At 47.7% G+C, this 17,727-nt stretch overlaps 1 protein-coding gene across 1 annotated transcript in view; it reads right to left on the minus strand.

Annotated features, from left to right (window-relative positions):
- Positions 1-15,040: 15,040 nt before the first annotated feature.
- Positions 15,041-17,727, minus strand: part of LOC308593683 (protein diaphanous homolog 1-like) — an 81,782-nt gene continuing 79,095 nt past the window's right edge. Inside the window, exon 27 of the mRNA XM_081206213.1 lies at positions 15,041-16,607. Within this exon, the coding sequence (XP_081062339.1) occupies positions 16,426-16,607 (182 nt within the window). The 3' untranslated portion in view covers positions 15,041-16,425. The remainder of the gene's footprint in view (positions 16,608-17,727) is intronic.

A 17,727-nucleotide genomic window follows, 5' to 3' on the forward strand; every position in this document is an offset into this window, starting at 1 on the left:
TCCTTCTTTTTCTTGTTCTAATTACTGGGGGGGGGGATTACATAAACAGCCACTGAGCCCCTCTTAATTTTAGGAAAGGTGGGGAGAACTTGTTTGGTACTCCTTGTGCATAATTAACATATATCCTTGCATTTTTGTGTGGTGTGCAGGAATGCGAGTGAGAGATTTCTAACTGGCCTGTCTCCTTTATCTGCTATGAAAAAACCAAACATGATTTTGTTCAGTGGTTTTGCCATCCCTTTCCCCCCATGCTATGACCAGCTTCTTTCCCTGCATGACAGGACTGGTCACTGAGGAGGCAGTGTGGCTGAATTCTGGCTTTCTGTTCTCAGATTCTAGCAACTGTCCAAGAGGCTGTTTGGCAACTCTATTCACTTAAATATCTCTTTGCAAAACTTCTGTAGCACACAGGAGTGCTGGGAAAGAGAACAAATGCCATCCTGGAAATGCCCCCGTGTCCGAGAACCAGCTCCAACCTTTCAGGTCATTTAAGAATTCCAAAGTCTCCTCAAAGACATTGCACAGTGAAACATATGGAGCTCAGCTCAGGGTCTATGCAAGAGGATGTTTCCTGCTTAGCGAATCCGTTCAGATTAACTACACAAGAGGAGATCCTTCTCAATCCACACACCTGTTTCCCTAAGATCCTGTAATGAATGATAAGTGCTTGGCACCCATCTCAGGCCTGATCGGACAGCAGGCTATCATTGCTCCTCCTGAAACATGAGACATAAAAATGGGGGGGGGGGTTGTTTTTAGTTATGCCCTCCCTTGGCCCTGAGGAACTCTGCTTGTTCAACTTCAACTTCTATGTCCTTTGCACATAAAATGATGCTGCACTTTACTGCAGGATGCTGGAACTAACTGAGGAACTGACTTGAGTGTGAGGTTAGCTAGAAATCACTTATTTGTTTTTTAAATCTTTGTGCTGCTTTCTTTTTCTCCTACTTTTATTTAATTAAAAGCTGAAAATAGAAACCTGAAGTTGACAGTTTGTTCGCAGGACTAGGCATAACCTTGTGTTAGGCTCCTCATATCTGCCTGGTTAGATGAAGGCAGTTTGCTAAGGTCTGTCCCTTCTCCCAAGAAAATATTCCATGTTTGGGTTCCCACTTGCCCAGACTGAGGGTAACTAACTTTTCATATGGATGGTGGAAACTCTTGGTTACTTAAGAAAACAATGCCCAGACTGTCCTACCGCAAGATGGAAGCTCGTTTCTTTTGTTACAGCTCCCAATTTATTTTTCTCTCTGAGGAAGTAGCAGCATAATAGTATGCAAAGGCAGGCAGTGGTATTTCCCTGATTCAGCAAATCTCTTTTTTGCTTTTTCAAGAGACAACCCGCCTGTAGCTTGCCTGACTACTTGCTTGAAAAAACCCAGCACTCTCTTAGCAACCTCCCCCCCCCCACTGCCTCCTTCCGCAGCCTGCAAGGGTATGTCTGTTCAAGAGCAAGAGCTGTGTTTTGGAACTATTCAGGAATGCCAGCATAGCAACTCCTTGGCTCCAGTGAGTAGAGACCTCTCCACGCTCAGCCCAAGTGCAGCAACTGCAACCAGTTGGGTAGGGGGGCAATGGAAAGATGGAGCAGTAAAAGCAGAGAGGGACGGAGAAATGGCTTGTCGGTGAACTCTATGGTCAAGTATGGTGAGATAGCAGCTAGAAGCTCGGGGGACTTATCCAGTCTTCTGAATAGTACCGACTCGTGGCCTCCCTGTTGAGGGATCTGCTCGCAATATGCCTTGGGGGTAGGAACGTGTGTCCCCCCCCCCCCGCCCCATTCTGGCTACTTTAAAAGTGACTAAGTCTCTACTAGGTGTTATGCAGGCTTCTGGTTGCAACCCAGGACTGCTGAATGAATTCAGTGGTTGCTTCTCTATTTCTGAAAATACAAATCCTTAGGTAAACACACAAGTTCCTTGGTAGACAGAAAAAAGGGAAACAGGCTTATTTCAATACATGAGGGCGTATCTTGTTGTCTGGGCAGCCCAGGACTGCCCAGGTTTGCACCCCAGGGAGATCACTTTGTGGTGCAACGCAGCAAGAATAATGTGGGATGCAGCAGTTATGAATTCCCGGTTTCTGCAGCCACAGCAGGCGCTGTGATTCTCCAGCGGTTTGACTTTGCCCCCGAAGGCATTTTCTCTCAAATCAAAGTGATCACCAAAGAAGAAAGAAGAAGAGTGAAGAAATATTTTTGCCCAATGTAGGGCAAGAACCCCCCACAACCCTGAGATTAGAGTCTCGTGCTCTACTGACCGAGCTATCCTGCAGGCTCTTACTTGCCTGTTTAAATTATATATCCTCTTACCACATGTAGGTGTGAATTTGATTTTGCATTATTGATTGAGGACAATTTCCTTTTTCTGCTTGCTTGTTTTTTGACCCAAGGGAGACAGCAACAGTTGCTGGCTGCTGATCACAGTGCAATCCTATACACAGCTGCCTGAATATAAGCATTGTATTACTGAGTTTGATGGGGAAACTGCCAGAGAAGGAACATGCCTAATGCAAGATGGAGACATGATTTCCTAAATTTGAGCTGGAAGGTAAAATTAGGCCAGAGAGTAATGTACCGTATTTTTCGTGCCATAGGGCGCACCGCCCCATAAGACGCACCTAGTTTTTTTGGGGGGGGAATAAAGGGGGGGAATTATTTCCCCCACAGGCACGGGGCTTGCACGGGGGAAGCCCAAGCTTCCCCCGACCCCAGCCCCCAGAACAGCCTGCTATCCACAAGCCTAGGGAGCCGGGCCGGTCTCCCAAGGCTTGCAGAGAGCTGCACGAAGTCCGGGCGTACTCTTCAGCGGAATGCAGGCAGCTCTGCGCCGGTCTCACAAGGGTTGCACAGAGCTTCCTAAAGCCTGGAGAGTGAGAGGGGTCGGTGCGCAAAAGCGAAAGCCTGCATTCGCCCCATAGGACGCACACACATTTCCCCTTCATGTTTGGAGGAGGAAAAGTGCGTCCTATAGGGCGAAAAATACGGTATATATTTCAGTACTCCTTTTTGTATTTTTCTTTATTTTCTTTGACAAGATGAAATCATAGGCTTCTATGACATTTATAGGGACAAAGGTCTGGCAGCTATTTTGGAAACTTGGAAAGGCAGAGAATAAACTGAGCTGGGATGGACCTCTCAAAAGTATGAGCAAAATTTGCTAGATGTGAAAGATTGCATTAGACTGGCGAGATAACAAGGAAGTAAAACCATTAAATGATAAAATAGGCAGTAAAACAATAAAATAAAACAATAAAAGGACAATAAATCTATAAAATGGTGAGAGCAGCTGCCTCACCCTGCCTCACAGATCGGTGGCCATCTTGAATCGAGAAAGATTGCTGCCAAACAATAATTTTAAAACATTTTTTTTCTTTACAGAAGGGAATTTTACTTCACGATAGATGTTTTTATCAATGTAAAACAGGCATAGGCAAACTCAGCCCTCCAGATGTTTTTGGCCTACAACTCCTTCATCCCTAGCTAACAGGACCAGTGGTCAGGGATGATGGGAGTTGTAGTCCCAAACATCTGGAGGGCTGAGTTTGCCTATGCCTAATGTAAAACATTTAAGAACAACATTTGAGGCTCGACATTTAACATTATATATTTTGAACTTATGTGGGTTACTGAAGAAAGCTTTATAAGACTAAGTGTCAGCATGTTACATATAAATTGTTAACATGAGAACTGCAACTGTAACATCTCATTAATAATAACCTTCATTTCCTTGAATTAACTAACCAATGCAATTTCCTTGAATTCTGAAAGGATCTAGTTAACAAAAGGAAAAACTGGAGCTATATTATGGATGTGCAAAAAAAAAGAAAAGAAAAAAAAGTTTAGCAAACAAACAAGAAATGCCAGCTTGTTTTCTCCTGCTCTGGAGGGTAGGACCCGAACAAATGGATTCAAGTTTGAAGAAAGTAAATTATGACTAAACATCAGGAAGAAAGGACTCCCTCTGAAGGTGGTGGACTCCCCTTCCTTGGAGATTTTAAAGCAGAGGTTGGATGTCCATCTTTCAGTGGGTTGGACTAGATGACCCTTGGTGTACCTTCCTGGCCCTGCTCAGAGTTCAGGGTCACACCCCAGCCAGACCAGGCCAGGCCAAAGCCACTCAAAGGGGCTGTGTGCTCTGGGAAGAGTTCTGAAAGTCAGGTGGGTGGGGGGGCTGCATGTGGCCCCCTGGCCTGAGGTTCCCTGCTCCTGGGTTAGATCACCCAGACAAAACTAGTTGGACTTAAGCCCCAATTTGTTGTGAAAAGTTAGTCACGGCCAATTTATTCTTTCCCATTGATTTCTCCAGGACTCTGAACCAACCTGTGGCCTGTAACCTGGCTATGATGGGAAGTTGTGCAAGTCATGGGAAAGCAGTTCTTATGCCACCAGTTTAAAGCTGCGAGGGAAGGATAAAACGTAAGATCAAAGGCTCCACCTCAACTCGGGTGAGGTTGGGAAAATCTGACTGATGTCAAACTTCACCACTATTTCTGCTACCTCCAGATGATCACAAACTCTATTCTGAAGTTGAGGAACGGAAGAGTTGGGGAAATGGCATTGCAGCAAAGAGAGTGGACACGGAGACCAGGTTGTGTTGTGTTCTAGAAACAGATTGGCTCTGTGTAGGGAAACAGCCGTGTACCAGGTAGACCGGGGCGGGGCAGGGGGACAATTCCCAGTTCAAGTGCCAGTTTGTGTGTGTGTTTTACATTTACAGGGTCAACTGGCAGAATGCACTTTTTCCTTCCATGGACATGGAAAAAAGGGTTTGTGCTAAGCAGGGGCTAATGGCATGTTGTGTAGCTGCAAAGTGATGAGATCCACTCAGCAGCAGCCTTTTGAATTAGAGGGTGAGCCACAGCATGTAGTAGAGAAGAAAAAAATACATGCTGCTTCCCAGACCATGAGAGAGTGTCCACAGCAGTTACAACCACTGAGAATAACTGCAGTGGCATATAGAGCATAGTGTACCACTGGGCTAACTATCTGTCTGAAATGGGACTAGTGTTTAGAGAAACTGACAGTGGTTATTTCATTTTTTTTTAAAAAACCAAAACAAACAGTGATGGGAATTAGGCCTCTGTAGAGCTTGCATCTTCCCATCTGGAAGCCTTGCTCTTAAATCCCACAATCCTAGGTGGGTTGTGACAAGTACTCAGTGTTTGTGGAAATGCACTCTGCATATGACCAGAGGACCTCTCTTCCTCATAAGTCCCAGAGCTAAGGGCTCACATTTTCTTTTCCGCTGGCTAATTGTAGAGATATACTGGGAGCCTTAGCAGGGCAGGTTGCCAAGGAATTGGATGGTTCTATGTGAGCTGCAGAGCTCTTTCAATGGAAGGTTACAATCCAAGCAGTCTGTGTGGCTCACCTTTAAAGCAAGCCATGTTATGGTTGGCCTTTTCTCTTTAATGAAGAATCTGGAGCAGTTTCAGGCTTGCCACAGAAACAAAAGCCTTTAAGAAAACATATCTGGAAAGGGAGGCCAGAAACGCTGAGAGGAAGCTGGAAAAAGAATGGGCGGCATTTCTTATTGGACACAGGAATGAGTCACCTGGGAAAAGCAGGAGAGTCCCCAGGGAGACGCCCGAGAGGCTCACCTGTCTGTCATGCAACTAAGGGCCAGCTGATATGAAGGGGAGCACTGCAGGAACCCCACGGGCCCTTTCACCAGTGCAAAAAGTGTGTTCTTGGGAGACGGGGCTTTGCAACAGAAAAGGATGGGGGGCGAGAGGGGGTCAACCCTTTCCCTGACAGTTACTTTTCCCTCATGTCTGTGAGATAAAGGCAAGTCTCAAGGAGCACTAGCATAAGCAGGGTTGAGCTGGAAGGAACACCCTGCTCTGTACAGTGGTACCTCGGGTTAAGTACTTAATTCGTTCCGGAGGTCCGTACTTAACCTGAAACTGCTCTTAACCTGAAGCACCACTTTAGCTAATGGGGCCTCCTGCTGCTGCCGCGCCGCCAGAGCACGATTTCTGTTCTCATCCTGAAGCAAAGTTCTTAACCCGAGGTACTATTTCTGGGTTAGCGGAGTCTGTAACCTGAAGCATCTGTAACCCGAGGTACCACTGTACTGTAATAAAAAGTCCGTGCGTCTGAGCATAGCAGGAATGCCTTGCCTTGACCATTGTATAATCGCAACTACCTGGCCCTCCAGTGGGTTTTGGGGGGGCAGGCAGAGAGCGAAATGTCCAACATCCCTCAAAACCCCACACATCTCCGTTTAGTTAAGGACGGCTCCCCGCGCCCCGCCCGGAGCAGCAGCAGCTCCATTGCCTTCGACTTAATGGGAGAAGCGCGTGCCCGGGAAGGACCCGAGGAAGCCCCACCGCGGAGCCATCTTCCTGCCTTGTGCAATAAAGGCGCTCTCCGCCGCTGGACTTGCTTGCACGGCTGGCTGCCGGCGCCATGGATTTGCAGAAACCCCGGGACTTCCCAGCATCGCTGTGCGCGCGCGCGCGTGCTCCTGGGCGAGGGAGAGCTGGGTCACTGGGTCTGTTTTGCAACATTATTCAGTCGCCATCCAGGGGAACCAGTTTTCCTTACGATGCGGCAGGCGGGCATCCTACCTTGCTTGCGCGCACAGGCGCGCCGCCTCCCGGCCCGGGCAGCCGCTGCGCGTCGCCGCCTGCTTTGCTCGCTCCTTGCTCAGCCCGTTACGGCGCGCAGAGCCCCCTGGTGGCGGAGAAGACGCCGGCAGCCAACCCAGAAAGCGGGGCTGGATTTGGGGAGAGCAGCAGGGGCGAAAGGACTTCCGCCACGTGCGCGTGCGCGCAGGGTTTGTGAATGGCCCCAAGCAGCGAGAAATGAAACATCTGCTCCGTGAGTCATTGACAGCTGCAATTCTCCCAATTACAATGAAGGCAAAACAAGCCTTTCTTGTTTGGCAAGAAAGATGCTCAGATATTCATTCCGAATATCCCAACCATTTGGTTTGATGCTCACCTGCAATAGCTGAGATACAAACCTGTTATAATTAAGCCAAAACACTAGAAATATTCGGCTGCGCGATGCCCAGTGTTACCGGTACCGGTTCTTTTTGCGTTTCTTTCTTGTTTGAATCTGTTCACAAACTGAGAAGCTGCATATTGACCACTAACAATGAATCACATGCCTGAGATATGACTGTAAATTGGGTTATGGCTTTCCTTATGTGTGAATGACATAAGACTGTTATGGTCTACTTATTTGCATTTACAAATCATCTCCAGGACGCAAGGGAGAAACGTGCTAAGAGGAAGGCACACTTGCCAAATCCACACCGTGATCAACTCCCACCCAGAAACCAATGTTCCCACTGTGGAAGGATGTGTGGGTCCAGAATTGGCCTCCACAGTCACTTACGGACTCATTGTTAAAACCGAGTTTATGGAAGACAATCTTACTTGGCTACAAGTGATTGCCAAAGAAGAAGACGACGACTTATTTGCATTATTTGCTGTAGCTGTATTCCTTTTACAGCTTCCAATAAAGTGTTATATATTAAAAACAGAACAAAACTATCCATTCTGAAGAAACGAGGGCTGCTGTGAAACAGGAGACATTGTCACTCTGGCTTCTGATATGGGCATTCTAGGGGCAAGGCCAAGGAAGAGTCAAGCACCAGAAATTATGTGGAAGCCAGGTTTATTGTGAACAAGGACACAGGTGATGCTGTGGTCTAAACCACTGAGCCTCTTGGGCTTGTCAATCAGAAGGTCGGGGGGGGTTGAACCCCCACGATGGGGTGAGCTCCCATTGCTCTGTCCCAGCTCCTCCCAACCTAGCAGTTCAAAAGCATGTCGTTGCAAGTAGATAAATAGGTACCACTGCGGTGGGAAGGTAAACAGTGTTTCTGTGCACTCTGGCTTCCATCACGGTGTCCGGTTGCGCCAGAAGTGGTTTAGTCCTACTGGCCACATGACCCGGAAAGCTGTCTGTGGATAAACGCCAGCTCCCTTGGCCTGAAAGCGAGATGAAAGCCACACCCCGTGGTCACCTTTGACTGGACTTAATCATTCAGGGTTCTTTACCTTCTTTTCTCTTTTTACCTTTATTGCGAACAGGAGTTGGTCTTCTTGGCAGCTAAAATGGAACTTTCATAGTTTTTATCAATGATGTAAATTGATTTTCTCACATATAACAAATATAGCAATCAACATGAAAACAAAGATAAATATCTGAAGGATAATTTTGAAGAGAAAATAACAAATACATTTTCACCCAAAACTCACTGATTATGAGGGGAGAGTGCTTTTGCTCTCTCCTAACTTGCAGGTTTCCCACAGGTGGTTGTCTGGCTACTGCGGAAACAGGAGGCTGGGTGGTTGGGCCTTAGGCCTGACCAGCAGTATCTTCTGATGTCCTTTGGAAAATAGTTCACCATTGCTTTTTTGCTGCTACAACCCACCAAGCACTCCTCCTGCAAGGAACAGGTAAAATGAATAGAATTGCTCTTTTGGTTGAGAAGTATCCAGATTTTTATGAATAAATTTATATAGTGGGCAGTTTGGCCACTGCAGTCTGGCAATAGTCACAGTGTGTTCCATAAAGGATGTTACACAAACTGTGGTTACCAACATGTGTACCTCTGTGGTCAGCATATTCTGGTTCAGGAACATTCACCGTTGGCAGAAGGCACTACAGTCATACCTCAGGTTACAGACACTTCAGGTTGTGTTTTTTGGGGTTGCGGACCACCGAAACCCGGAAGTACCAGAATGGGTTACTTCTGGGTTTCAGCAGTCGCGCATACACAGAAGTGCCAAATCACAACACACGCATGCACAGATGCGCCGCTGCGGGTTGCGGACGCTGCAGGTTGTGAACGTGCCTCTTGCATTGATCACGTTTGCATCCATAACTGTCAACTTTTCCCTTTTCTTGCGAGGAATCCTATTCAGAATAAGGGAATTTCCCTTAAAAAAGGGAAACTTTGACAGCTATGTTTGCATCCCGAGCGTCCACCGTAGTGGGAAGGCTGGATCCATGAGTGGCCCAGGCTCGCCAAGAGGGAGCGAACTGGAACCTAACGCTTACAAAGCTTCCATCTTTCTAGTATTTAAGCTCAGCTGATTTTTTAAAAAATGTTCTTATGTCACCTTTCTCCTTTATTTTACAGTATACAGAGAGTAACACAAGAACAAAGCCCCTCGCTTCGCCTCCCTTCCCTTCTCAGACTACAAAGTTCAATCAATTACATCTCACCACAGCTGTCCAGCAGAGTTTGTCCATTGTTACTCAGGTACAAAGTAAAACTACACCAAGTTTCAGTAAAGTCATCATCTACTTGATATAATAAACAACAACAACAACAATTTATTCTTTTTAGAAGAAGCAGTTACACTTAAAAGCTTTTGAAACCCTCCTTTTAAGGTATGATTAGATAAAATGCACTGCCCGTTGGAGTGAGCTAACTCTCCTTGCTCCCAACTTAGCTTCGGAGTACCTGTAAGGGGTTCCTGTCCTTCATACGCATCGTGTAAATGAACTAGACCTGTCTCTAGTTGGGAGCCAGTGTGGTGTTGTGGTTAAGAGCGGTGGACTCGTAACCTGGTGAACCGGGTTCGCTTCCCCGCTCCTCCACATGCAGCTGCTGGGTGACCTTGGGCCAGTCACACTTCTCTGAAGTCTCTCAGCCTCACTCACCTCACAAAGTGTTTGTTGTGGGGGAGGAAGGGAAAGGAGAATGTTAGCCGCTTTGAGACTCCTTCGGGTAGTGATAAAGCGGGATATCAAATCCAAACTCTTCTTCTACCATCTTTGGAAATTTTGAGATATGCCCAGATTAATAATAAATGGGGATATTTAAAATGAATCAGAGGGGGCATTGTGGGACAAAATAGTGCCCTGTGGCAATCCATAGCATAAATGTCATGTGCCCAAAGACCACTCTCCCAGTTCTACTCTCCAGACATATCCTGAACAGGTGGGAGCACAGTGTCGGCAATACCTATTGCACAGAGTCTGTCCAGAGAGACACCATGCTCAATGGCATCAAAAGACACTGCGATGTTGACCAGGATTGCCCTCCCACTTCCTTCTCATTAGGGTGATCAAGGCTGATTTGGTCCTGAAGCCCAGAACTGAAATGGATTCAGATAATCAGCCTCATCCAGGAATGTCTGCAGTTGTTCTGACACAACCCTCTAAACCCTGCTTTCCCAAAAGTGGGTACAGTCATACCTTGGGTTACAGATGCTTCGGGTTGTGTGGTTTCGGGTTGCACACTGCGCCGAACCCGGAAGTACCGGAACGGGTTACTTCTGGGTTTTGGTTCTTGCGCATGTGCAGACATGGCGCTGTGGGTTGCGGACCCTGTGGGTTGTGAACATGCTTCCCACACAGATCACGTTCGCAACCCAGGCGTCTACTGTATTTGCATCCAGGTGATAGCTGTTATAATCTGTTAGGCCCTGGACCAGCTTTTCCCAGGAGTGGCTACACCACTGCCTCCTTTAGGGTTGCGGGCGCCACTTCCTCATACCACGAAATGCTCACCACACCCTGCACCCACCCGGCCAACACTTCCCCAGGGGAGAAACAGCCCGCTTCGCTACCTGAGGCAAAATGGTAAGGCACCCCCCTCTACTTCTCCTCCGCTGAAGGCTTGCTTGCCTGGGTCACACAGCTATGGCTTCCAGGTTCCAGTGAAAACTCACAGAAAGCAGGAGTGAGAAGTGGCGGCAAGATGGTGCATGAGTTCTGTGGGATGTGAAACACAAGAGCAGTCAAGTACAACATCCCTAGAGTGGACATAAAAGGGGATGTCTGGACCAGCCAGTTGGAACTTCCTGTTTCTCCTAGGCTGGGACAGACTTCCTCTGCATGTGACTAGAGGTGGGCATGACCTCACCTGCCCAGGTAACAAAAGAGCAGGGCTGGTCAGCCATCTTTCTGTCTCTGACCACATTCGTCGAAGAAGCAACATCTGCTGAGCCTAAGATGCTTCCAGCCAAGAGAGGACAAAGGGACTGTCTCTTTATGGGATAGATTCCAGGTATATTACTTTTGTAACTTAAGTCTGCCTTCTGGGATCCATCTGTGAACAGAATGTGAGTGAGTAAACTCTTTTATACTTTTATAGAAGACTGTGTCGTGTCTATTTCTTTTATGACGGACTAAAGGGGAAATTACCAGGTAACTTATTTTAGAGGCTTTAGCGAGCCTAAGCAAACGCATCCACTGTGCAAGTTTAAAAGGGGAATGTTACTCTGCTAAATTGTAGAACTTGTTAACACAAGTTGGAAAGGATATAATCAAACAATATATCCTCTCTTGCATCCCTGAACATTCTTACAAGTTCTGCAAGCCCTCGCCAAAGGCCACCGCTACTTCTGACAGTGGCAGGGGGCAGGTGCCCACGGGGTCCCACAGCCCAAGGCAGCTGCCTCTGGCCCCACAGCCTCCCAGGCTGGAGATCATTAGGCATCCTGGGCCACAGAGGTGGATTTACGCAAGTGCAACCAGTTTGGTCATACTGGGTGCAATGCCTCAAGGTCGCAGCAACTGTTATTTGGAATGGAGCACGAGAGGTGGGGGAGGTGGCAATTTGGCTTTGCACAAGGCCCCACTGAGATTTGAGAACCCAAGGTCTGCCATGGGGGGGGGCGGAATCCAGACTGTGCCGTTGCACCCATGCGATGGGGTGAAGCAGTCACCTCGGGCAGTAGGCACCAGAAAGGTGCCCCCCTTGCAGCAGTCCTGCCTACCCAACTGCCTCCACCATCGGCAGAGGAGCCAGGCGAAGTCAGTGCCTGAAATCCCTGCAGAATGTGTCTGTCCAGCTGGGGAATGGAAGGAGACAGAGAACCAGGGAGTCTCTTGTTTCTGCAGGATTGGGCAGCATGGGGAGGGAGATATTGGAGGGGAAACATAAGGGAGGGGGGTGTGTGTGTGTGTGTGTGTGAGAGAGAGAGAGAGAGAGAGAGAGAGAGAGAGAGAGAGAGAGAGAGAGAGAGAATGAGAATGCATGTATAACATTGGTCATTTTCTCCAGCTCCTGTGTCGGCCCCCTCCACCTCTGCCAAGAGGAATAAGCCATTCTGCTTTCTGCTGGTTCTATTCCATTCATTAAAGGACCCTTTTGTTCTGGAGTCCATTTTTTATTTATCTGAAAACAGCCGGTCTCCATGCAGAACTTTGCTCGTTCTGTGGGGAAAGTGGGTCACGCTGTGCCTATGACTCTTGGGTGCCCCCTGCTGGTGCCTTTCCACGTATGCACAGAGAAGTCCCAGACCCATTGTGCTCTTGGTGAGGATGTCTGCTCCTGTCAGCCTCCTCACTCTCCCTCCATCTTTTATAATCCTGCAGCGAGCAGAGGCTTCTGTTACTCGTGGAGGGCAAGAAGAGATGAATAATTCAGAGACAATTCTGCAGCAGCAGCCAGGAAAGGGGGCTGCCTGCCATTCCCCACTAGGTTTCCACAATGAGATTCGCTCTCCTTCCCCCTCAATTCCAGCATCTGATACACAGAGCAGGTCACAGGCCTGGCTTGTGTAAAGGAACCAAAAACATCCCGCCGGAAAAGAAGAGCTGGCTCTTGGCTGCAGGCCTCCCTGTTGCTCCCGGCAAGTTTCCCCCAGAGGCCGAGCCATTTCCTCTGGAAGCACCTGGGTTTGGTCTTGCTGACAGGAGACAAAATCTATTTAAAAATCCTGAGGAAGTCACGCTGGGAAGGAAGATGCCTGCAATTTCCTGGTCCCTTATATTTGTGTCAGAATTGAGGCCGTGGAAAACAGGCCTTGATCCTGCCTGTGAGCTGGACCAAGAGAGCCACAGGCCCCGGCAACCCAATTTTCAGGTTTTAGAAATAGCAAGAGAGGGGAAATACCACCCCCCTGTACATACACACACACACACACACACACACACACGTACGTAATTATCTACTAATGAGGGAAGTGCTGTGAGACAGTCCAGTACATATATATTTATAACATAGCAACAGTTTCACATGAACGAGAGACGTGAAACTAGGACAGATATTAATTAATTATGAAGAAACAGAGAGCTGGCTTTGGCTCGCTTAGTTCTGTTCCTCGGCTCCTGTTGGGATTAGCTGTAGAGATTCTTGCTTTGCTGCTTGATTTACAGTGTTGTTTTTAAACAGTCATTTAGAAGAAACAGGACGTCCGCTCATCTCTCTCCATAACTGCCCAGTCCTCAAGAGTACACTGTACCAGCACACAAAGCCCACTGAAACGAGAGGCATTTGAGTCTCTTGGGATCACTTATTCAGGCAATACATGAGATTTCATCCAGCTCCCCATTACTTTCAATTTGCCTTCTCCCCACCAAAAAAAGCTTAGCCACTCCTGGCTTTCCAATGTCTTTGTATTTGCTCGCCTGGCACATCCAGACAAGGTTCTTAGTGAGCAACTGCCCTGCTTTGGCCACTCACCTTTTCATGGGGCATCTTCATGTCATCAACCAGTCATTGCTCCCGTTTTCTTCTGTCTCTTCTCAGGAAGTCCAAGGGTGCTCCCAGACTGGGACATTACTTGCAAATGAGCTGTTGACAACAGGCTTTTTTTCTTTTTACTTACCAGAATAGAGGCTGGCTTTTTGATGCCAATGGCCTTGTGTGGAGGCTGCAATAAGCTTGCATGCACGAGAAGTGGCAATCTTATGATAAACCGCCATCTAGAAGCATCTCAACTTTCCTTTAGAGTGGAAGGGAAACACAATCTCTGCTTGCCTAGGAAGCCTTGATGCTACTCTTCTGCCTGGGGCAGGTGAAGGCATTGCCAGCCAACATACCACTTTTCTAGTTGGCATCATTTAACCAACCCCTTCATTTTTATTCCGTCTCCTAAATACAATGGTACCTTGGTTTCCATGGCTTGGGCGCGCTGCAGACCAGGCCCTGCAGTAAGTGCTGCCCCCCACGATGTGACACCCAGTGTGCCCCCCCCCCAGCTATGTGTCTGAACTCAACAGAATGACGTGGGGTCACTTGTTTTTGCCATTTTGTCACCCCGCTCAGTGATGACACCCAGGATGACCCACACCCACCGCACACCCCTTCCTATGCCACTGGTACAACTGTAGTGGCCAGTACACTTTTCTGTCTGTACAGTACATACAATTGTGCAATACCACCTATATGTTTTTAAAGAGCAGTGGTGTCTCCATTTATTTGCCGGGGGTGGGAGGGGAGAAAAAAGCACTCCAAAAACAGCCAGCCAAGGGCAAAAGCCCACCCCATCTCCAGCAATGGTCCTATTGCACCAGGGTCCTGGGTGGGAATGGGTGTTGTCACTTGGTTTTGGAGATGAACCTTTCTTTCATCCCATGCAGATCAATGGAGAAACCAGTGTCTATTGGCTTACCCAAGGGTGGGAGGAGGACGCTACCCCCTCCCAAAAAATGAGCAACAGAGTTTTCCAAGGAGATGGCCCCACTTTAGCCCTTTACGTATTACTTTTTAAAAGGTGGTGCCTTTCTCCCATGCAGTGCAATGGATACACTGAATTTTCCATTCAGTGCTCCTACCTTAAAACTAAACTGCTTATTTGTAAATTTTCTGTTGTTTTCCATCATATAGCTACGATGAAACTATACAAGTTGTGGATTTGATGGAAGAGGGTCTGTATGCAGAGCTAGAATATAGGGCGCCTGCTTAGATGAACAAATGGGCTGCCTAAGGGTGTTCACACAAGTGCACCTCAGACACCGATGGGGAAGCCAGGGCTGCAGAGTCTGGTGGTCACACTCCTAACCACCACTGTGTAAGCAGGGATCCTAGATCAATCAAGATCTCCACTGTGTGGAGCGCTACACATGCAGGAATTGGGGTGCAGAATACTTTTCATGTGCATGGGTGATGGCTGTTTTGTTTGGAAGGCTAGCCTCCCTGTGTCTCCCTCCGGTTTTCTGAACATGTGAAGGGGTTTACCTGAACTGACCTTCCCAAAGGAGACTTCGCATCATCATGATCTGATCAATCAATCAATCAATCAAATTATATTGGATATTTTGGGCTCCTGTTCTGGAAATATAATGACATACAATAGGCCCACTGTATTGCCTAATTAAATAAAAGGGACACAGGGAGCAAATAACTTTTTTTATTAAAACTTTTGAGCAAAATAATTATTATATCCCCTCTCCAGAAAAAAACACCAAATATTCTATCAATTATAATTTTTACACTTCTGAAATATAAGTTAAGCACTGTGAATTACTTTTTTTTTTTACTTATGAAATAAAACAAAAACTACAATAAAAAGTAGGTTGGCAGTCTGCAGCAGACAAAATTACCCCTCCATGCTGGGAAGCATCCTATTGCTTTGCTTTTCCCTGAGCACCCCTAGAAAACACAGCCTTCTAAGTTCTGCCCCCTTTGGGAAAGGGTGACCAAGGCGCCAGCAAGCAAATGGGATGCTGTGGTGGTATGGTGCCTGCTCTACATCAAACCCCCCATTCAGGCGACTAGATTTCCAGGGGAGAGGACTGAGTCTTGTCATGTGCTGCTGCAGGGATCAAAAGAAACCCACCAAGATGACTCAGATCTGATCACCTGTCCCTACAGGGGGAAAGATGGAAGATTTCTGTAGGACCAGGCCAGGTTAAGCCACCAGTTGGTGCCTACATGCCTAAAACACTAAAATGTCTCTGCAGGCATTCTTCTCTGAGTATGAAGACAAGCAGCATCAAACATCTGGCATAGGGTTGTGGCTGGTCAGTTGGAGAGGGCAGGACAAGGTCAGAAGAACTGACTAGAGAGGAAGAGGCGGGCCTAGAGTTCTTCTGACCTTGCCCTGCCCTCTCCAACTGGCCAACCACAACCCTATGCCAGATGTTTGATGCTGCTTGTCTCAGAGAAGAGAGCCTGTGGAGACATTTTAAGCCTTTTGATACCTTTTGTACAGGTCAACTCAAGAGAGGAGAGAAACCAGGGAACAGTGGGGTCCAACAAACAGCCCTCGAGGCCTTTTGCGTCCCTCAGCAACATTTGATGCTTAGTTGGCACTGGGAAGGCAGCACGAGGCTGGGACATTAAATTGTGACCTTGCTTCCCGTCACCCACGCTCGACAAGGAAGTGGGGCCCGCGGGTTCCATTTTGAATTACCCTTGCTACCCAATGGCATGGTCCTCCCCACCCTGCCTGCAGGTGTGGGAGCCAACACAGCAGCAGCTCTCATCTTTGCTCAAAACTATGGTGCATGCTCAGCAGAAAGCTCTGCAGTTCTGATTTTGAGAAAGGCAGGTGGCAGATTCAAGACGAGATGTCCTGTACTGTGGTATAAAAAGGCTTAAAAGAAGTTGTAAAACAGCCCTAGAAGGGGGCAAGGCAGAAGTGATTACATTATTTGTCTCCTCGTCTCATGCCCGTGAAAAGTAAAATCAAAGACTGCAAAGTGACTCAGTGTTTTTTTAATTCCTCTGCCATGTGTGTCTCTCTCTCCTGCCACAGGCTTTAGTCCTAGCCTGGGCTCTAGCTCTGGCGGCTGTTCCCCTCCGTCAAAGTTTCATCCGGAGTATCTCCATTGGGGGCTTCTGCTTCTCCGTCTTTATCCTTCTTTAGCTTCTTGTTTTGCTTGCTTGAACCCAGAGCATCTTCCTTTGTCAACTCCGAGGCTAGCAATGAAGTGACGGCACAGCCAACTTTTCTGTTTGCTGAGGAGGGTAGAGAGACGAGGGGAGGAAGAGAGACAAAGTTAAAACTCCCAAGGGAAGTCCAAAGCAGAACAAGAAGCTGTTGCACTTTGGTAGGTGTTGCTTAGAAGAAAAGGAGACATGAAGCACTGAAATTTACCACCCAACCTCTCCACATAATCCTTTCAATCAACCCCAACAGTAAGGATGTGAGCAACGTAACACCAGTGCAGCCATTTCCAGAGGGGCAGCTGTTTCCACTCTGTTGCAGCAAAACCACCTTCAAAATTAACAAAGTTATTACAGCACAAGCTGCTGTGGACTGCAGCTCACTTCATCAGACGTCTGCTATCCTCAGCTACAAGGATATTTATGTATTGGGGTACGGGGAGGCGTTGAAACAGTGAGGTCAGAGTGGAATGAAATGCAGAAGGTACCCAGTCAGTGATAATTATTTAATTAACAGTGCTCATTCACTAAACAGTAGTTGTTGAAAGCACAGACAACAACTGTAGGCTGAAAAAAATAAGACTGTAGACCAGGGGTCCTCAAACTACGGCACGCAGGCCAGGCCACATCCAGCCTGCCAGGGTCCTGAACCCGGCCCGGCCAGCAACTGCAGAACCCGCTGCTGTCTAATGGGTCTCCCCGGATCTCAGCCAGCTGCAGCAAAGAACTCGGCCCAGACACCGTAGGGCGGAGGCGCAGGAGGAGGCAGCTGCGGAGCCCAGTCCAACTCAGGGAAGATGACCTCCCTCTTCTCCTTCCTTCTCCATTCTCAATCCCAGTTACGAAACTCCTCCTCTATGTGGGGCTTGCTGGGCAAAGATCATGGTTAGATCATGAGGAAGGCGGGCAGGAAGAGGAGGAGGTGGCTTTGTTAAATGCACTTTTTTGTAAGTCGTTGGAAAATACGCGTCTCAAATACGAGGTGTTTTTAAGCAGCAGCCGCTTTAATTCAAGATCTGTGGGTGGTTTTTTAAAAAAAAGCTTTTGGCTGCAAAGCAAATTGCATAGTGCAGGCATAGGCAAACTCGGCCTTCCAGATGTTTTGGGACTACAACTCCCATCATCCCTAGCTAACAGGACCAGTGGTCAGGGATGATGGGAGTTTTGGTCCCGAAATATCTGGAGGGCTGAG

The sequence above is a fragment of the Podarcis bocagei genome (genome assembly GCF_964188305.1).
Source record: "Podarcis bocagei genome assembly, chromosome: 8".
In the NCBI taxonomy this organism is placed as follows: Eukaryota; Metazoa; Chordata; class Lepidosauria; order Squamata; family Lacertidae; genus Podarcis; species Podarcis bocagei.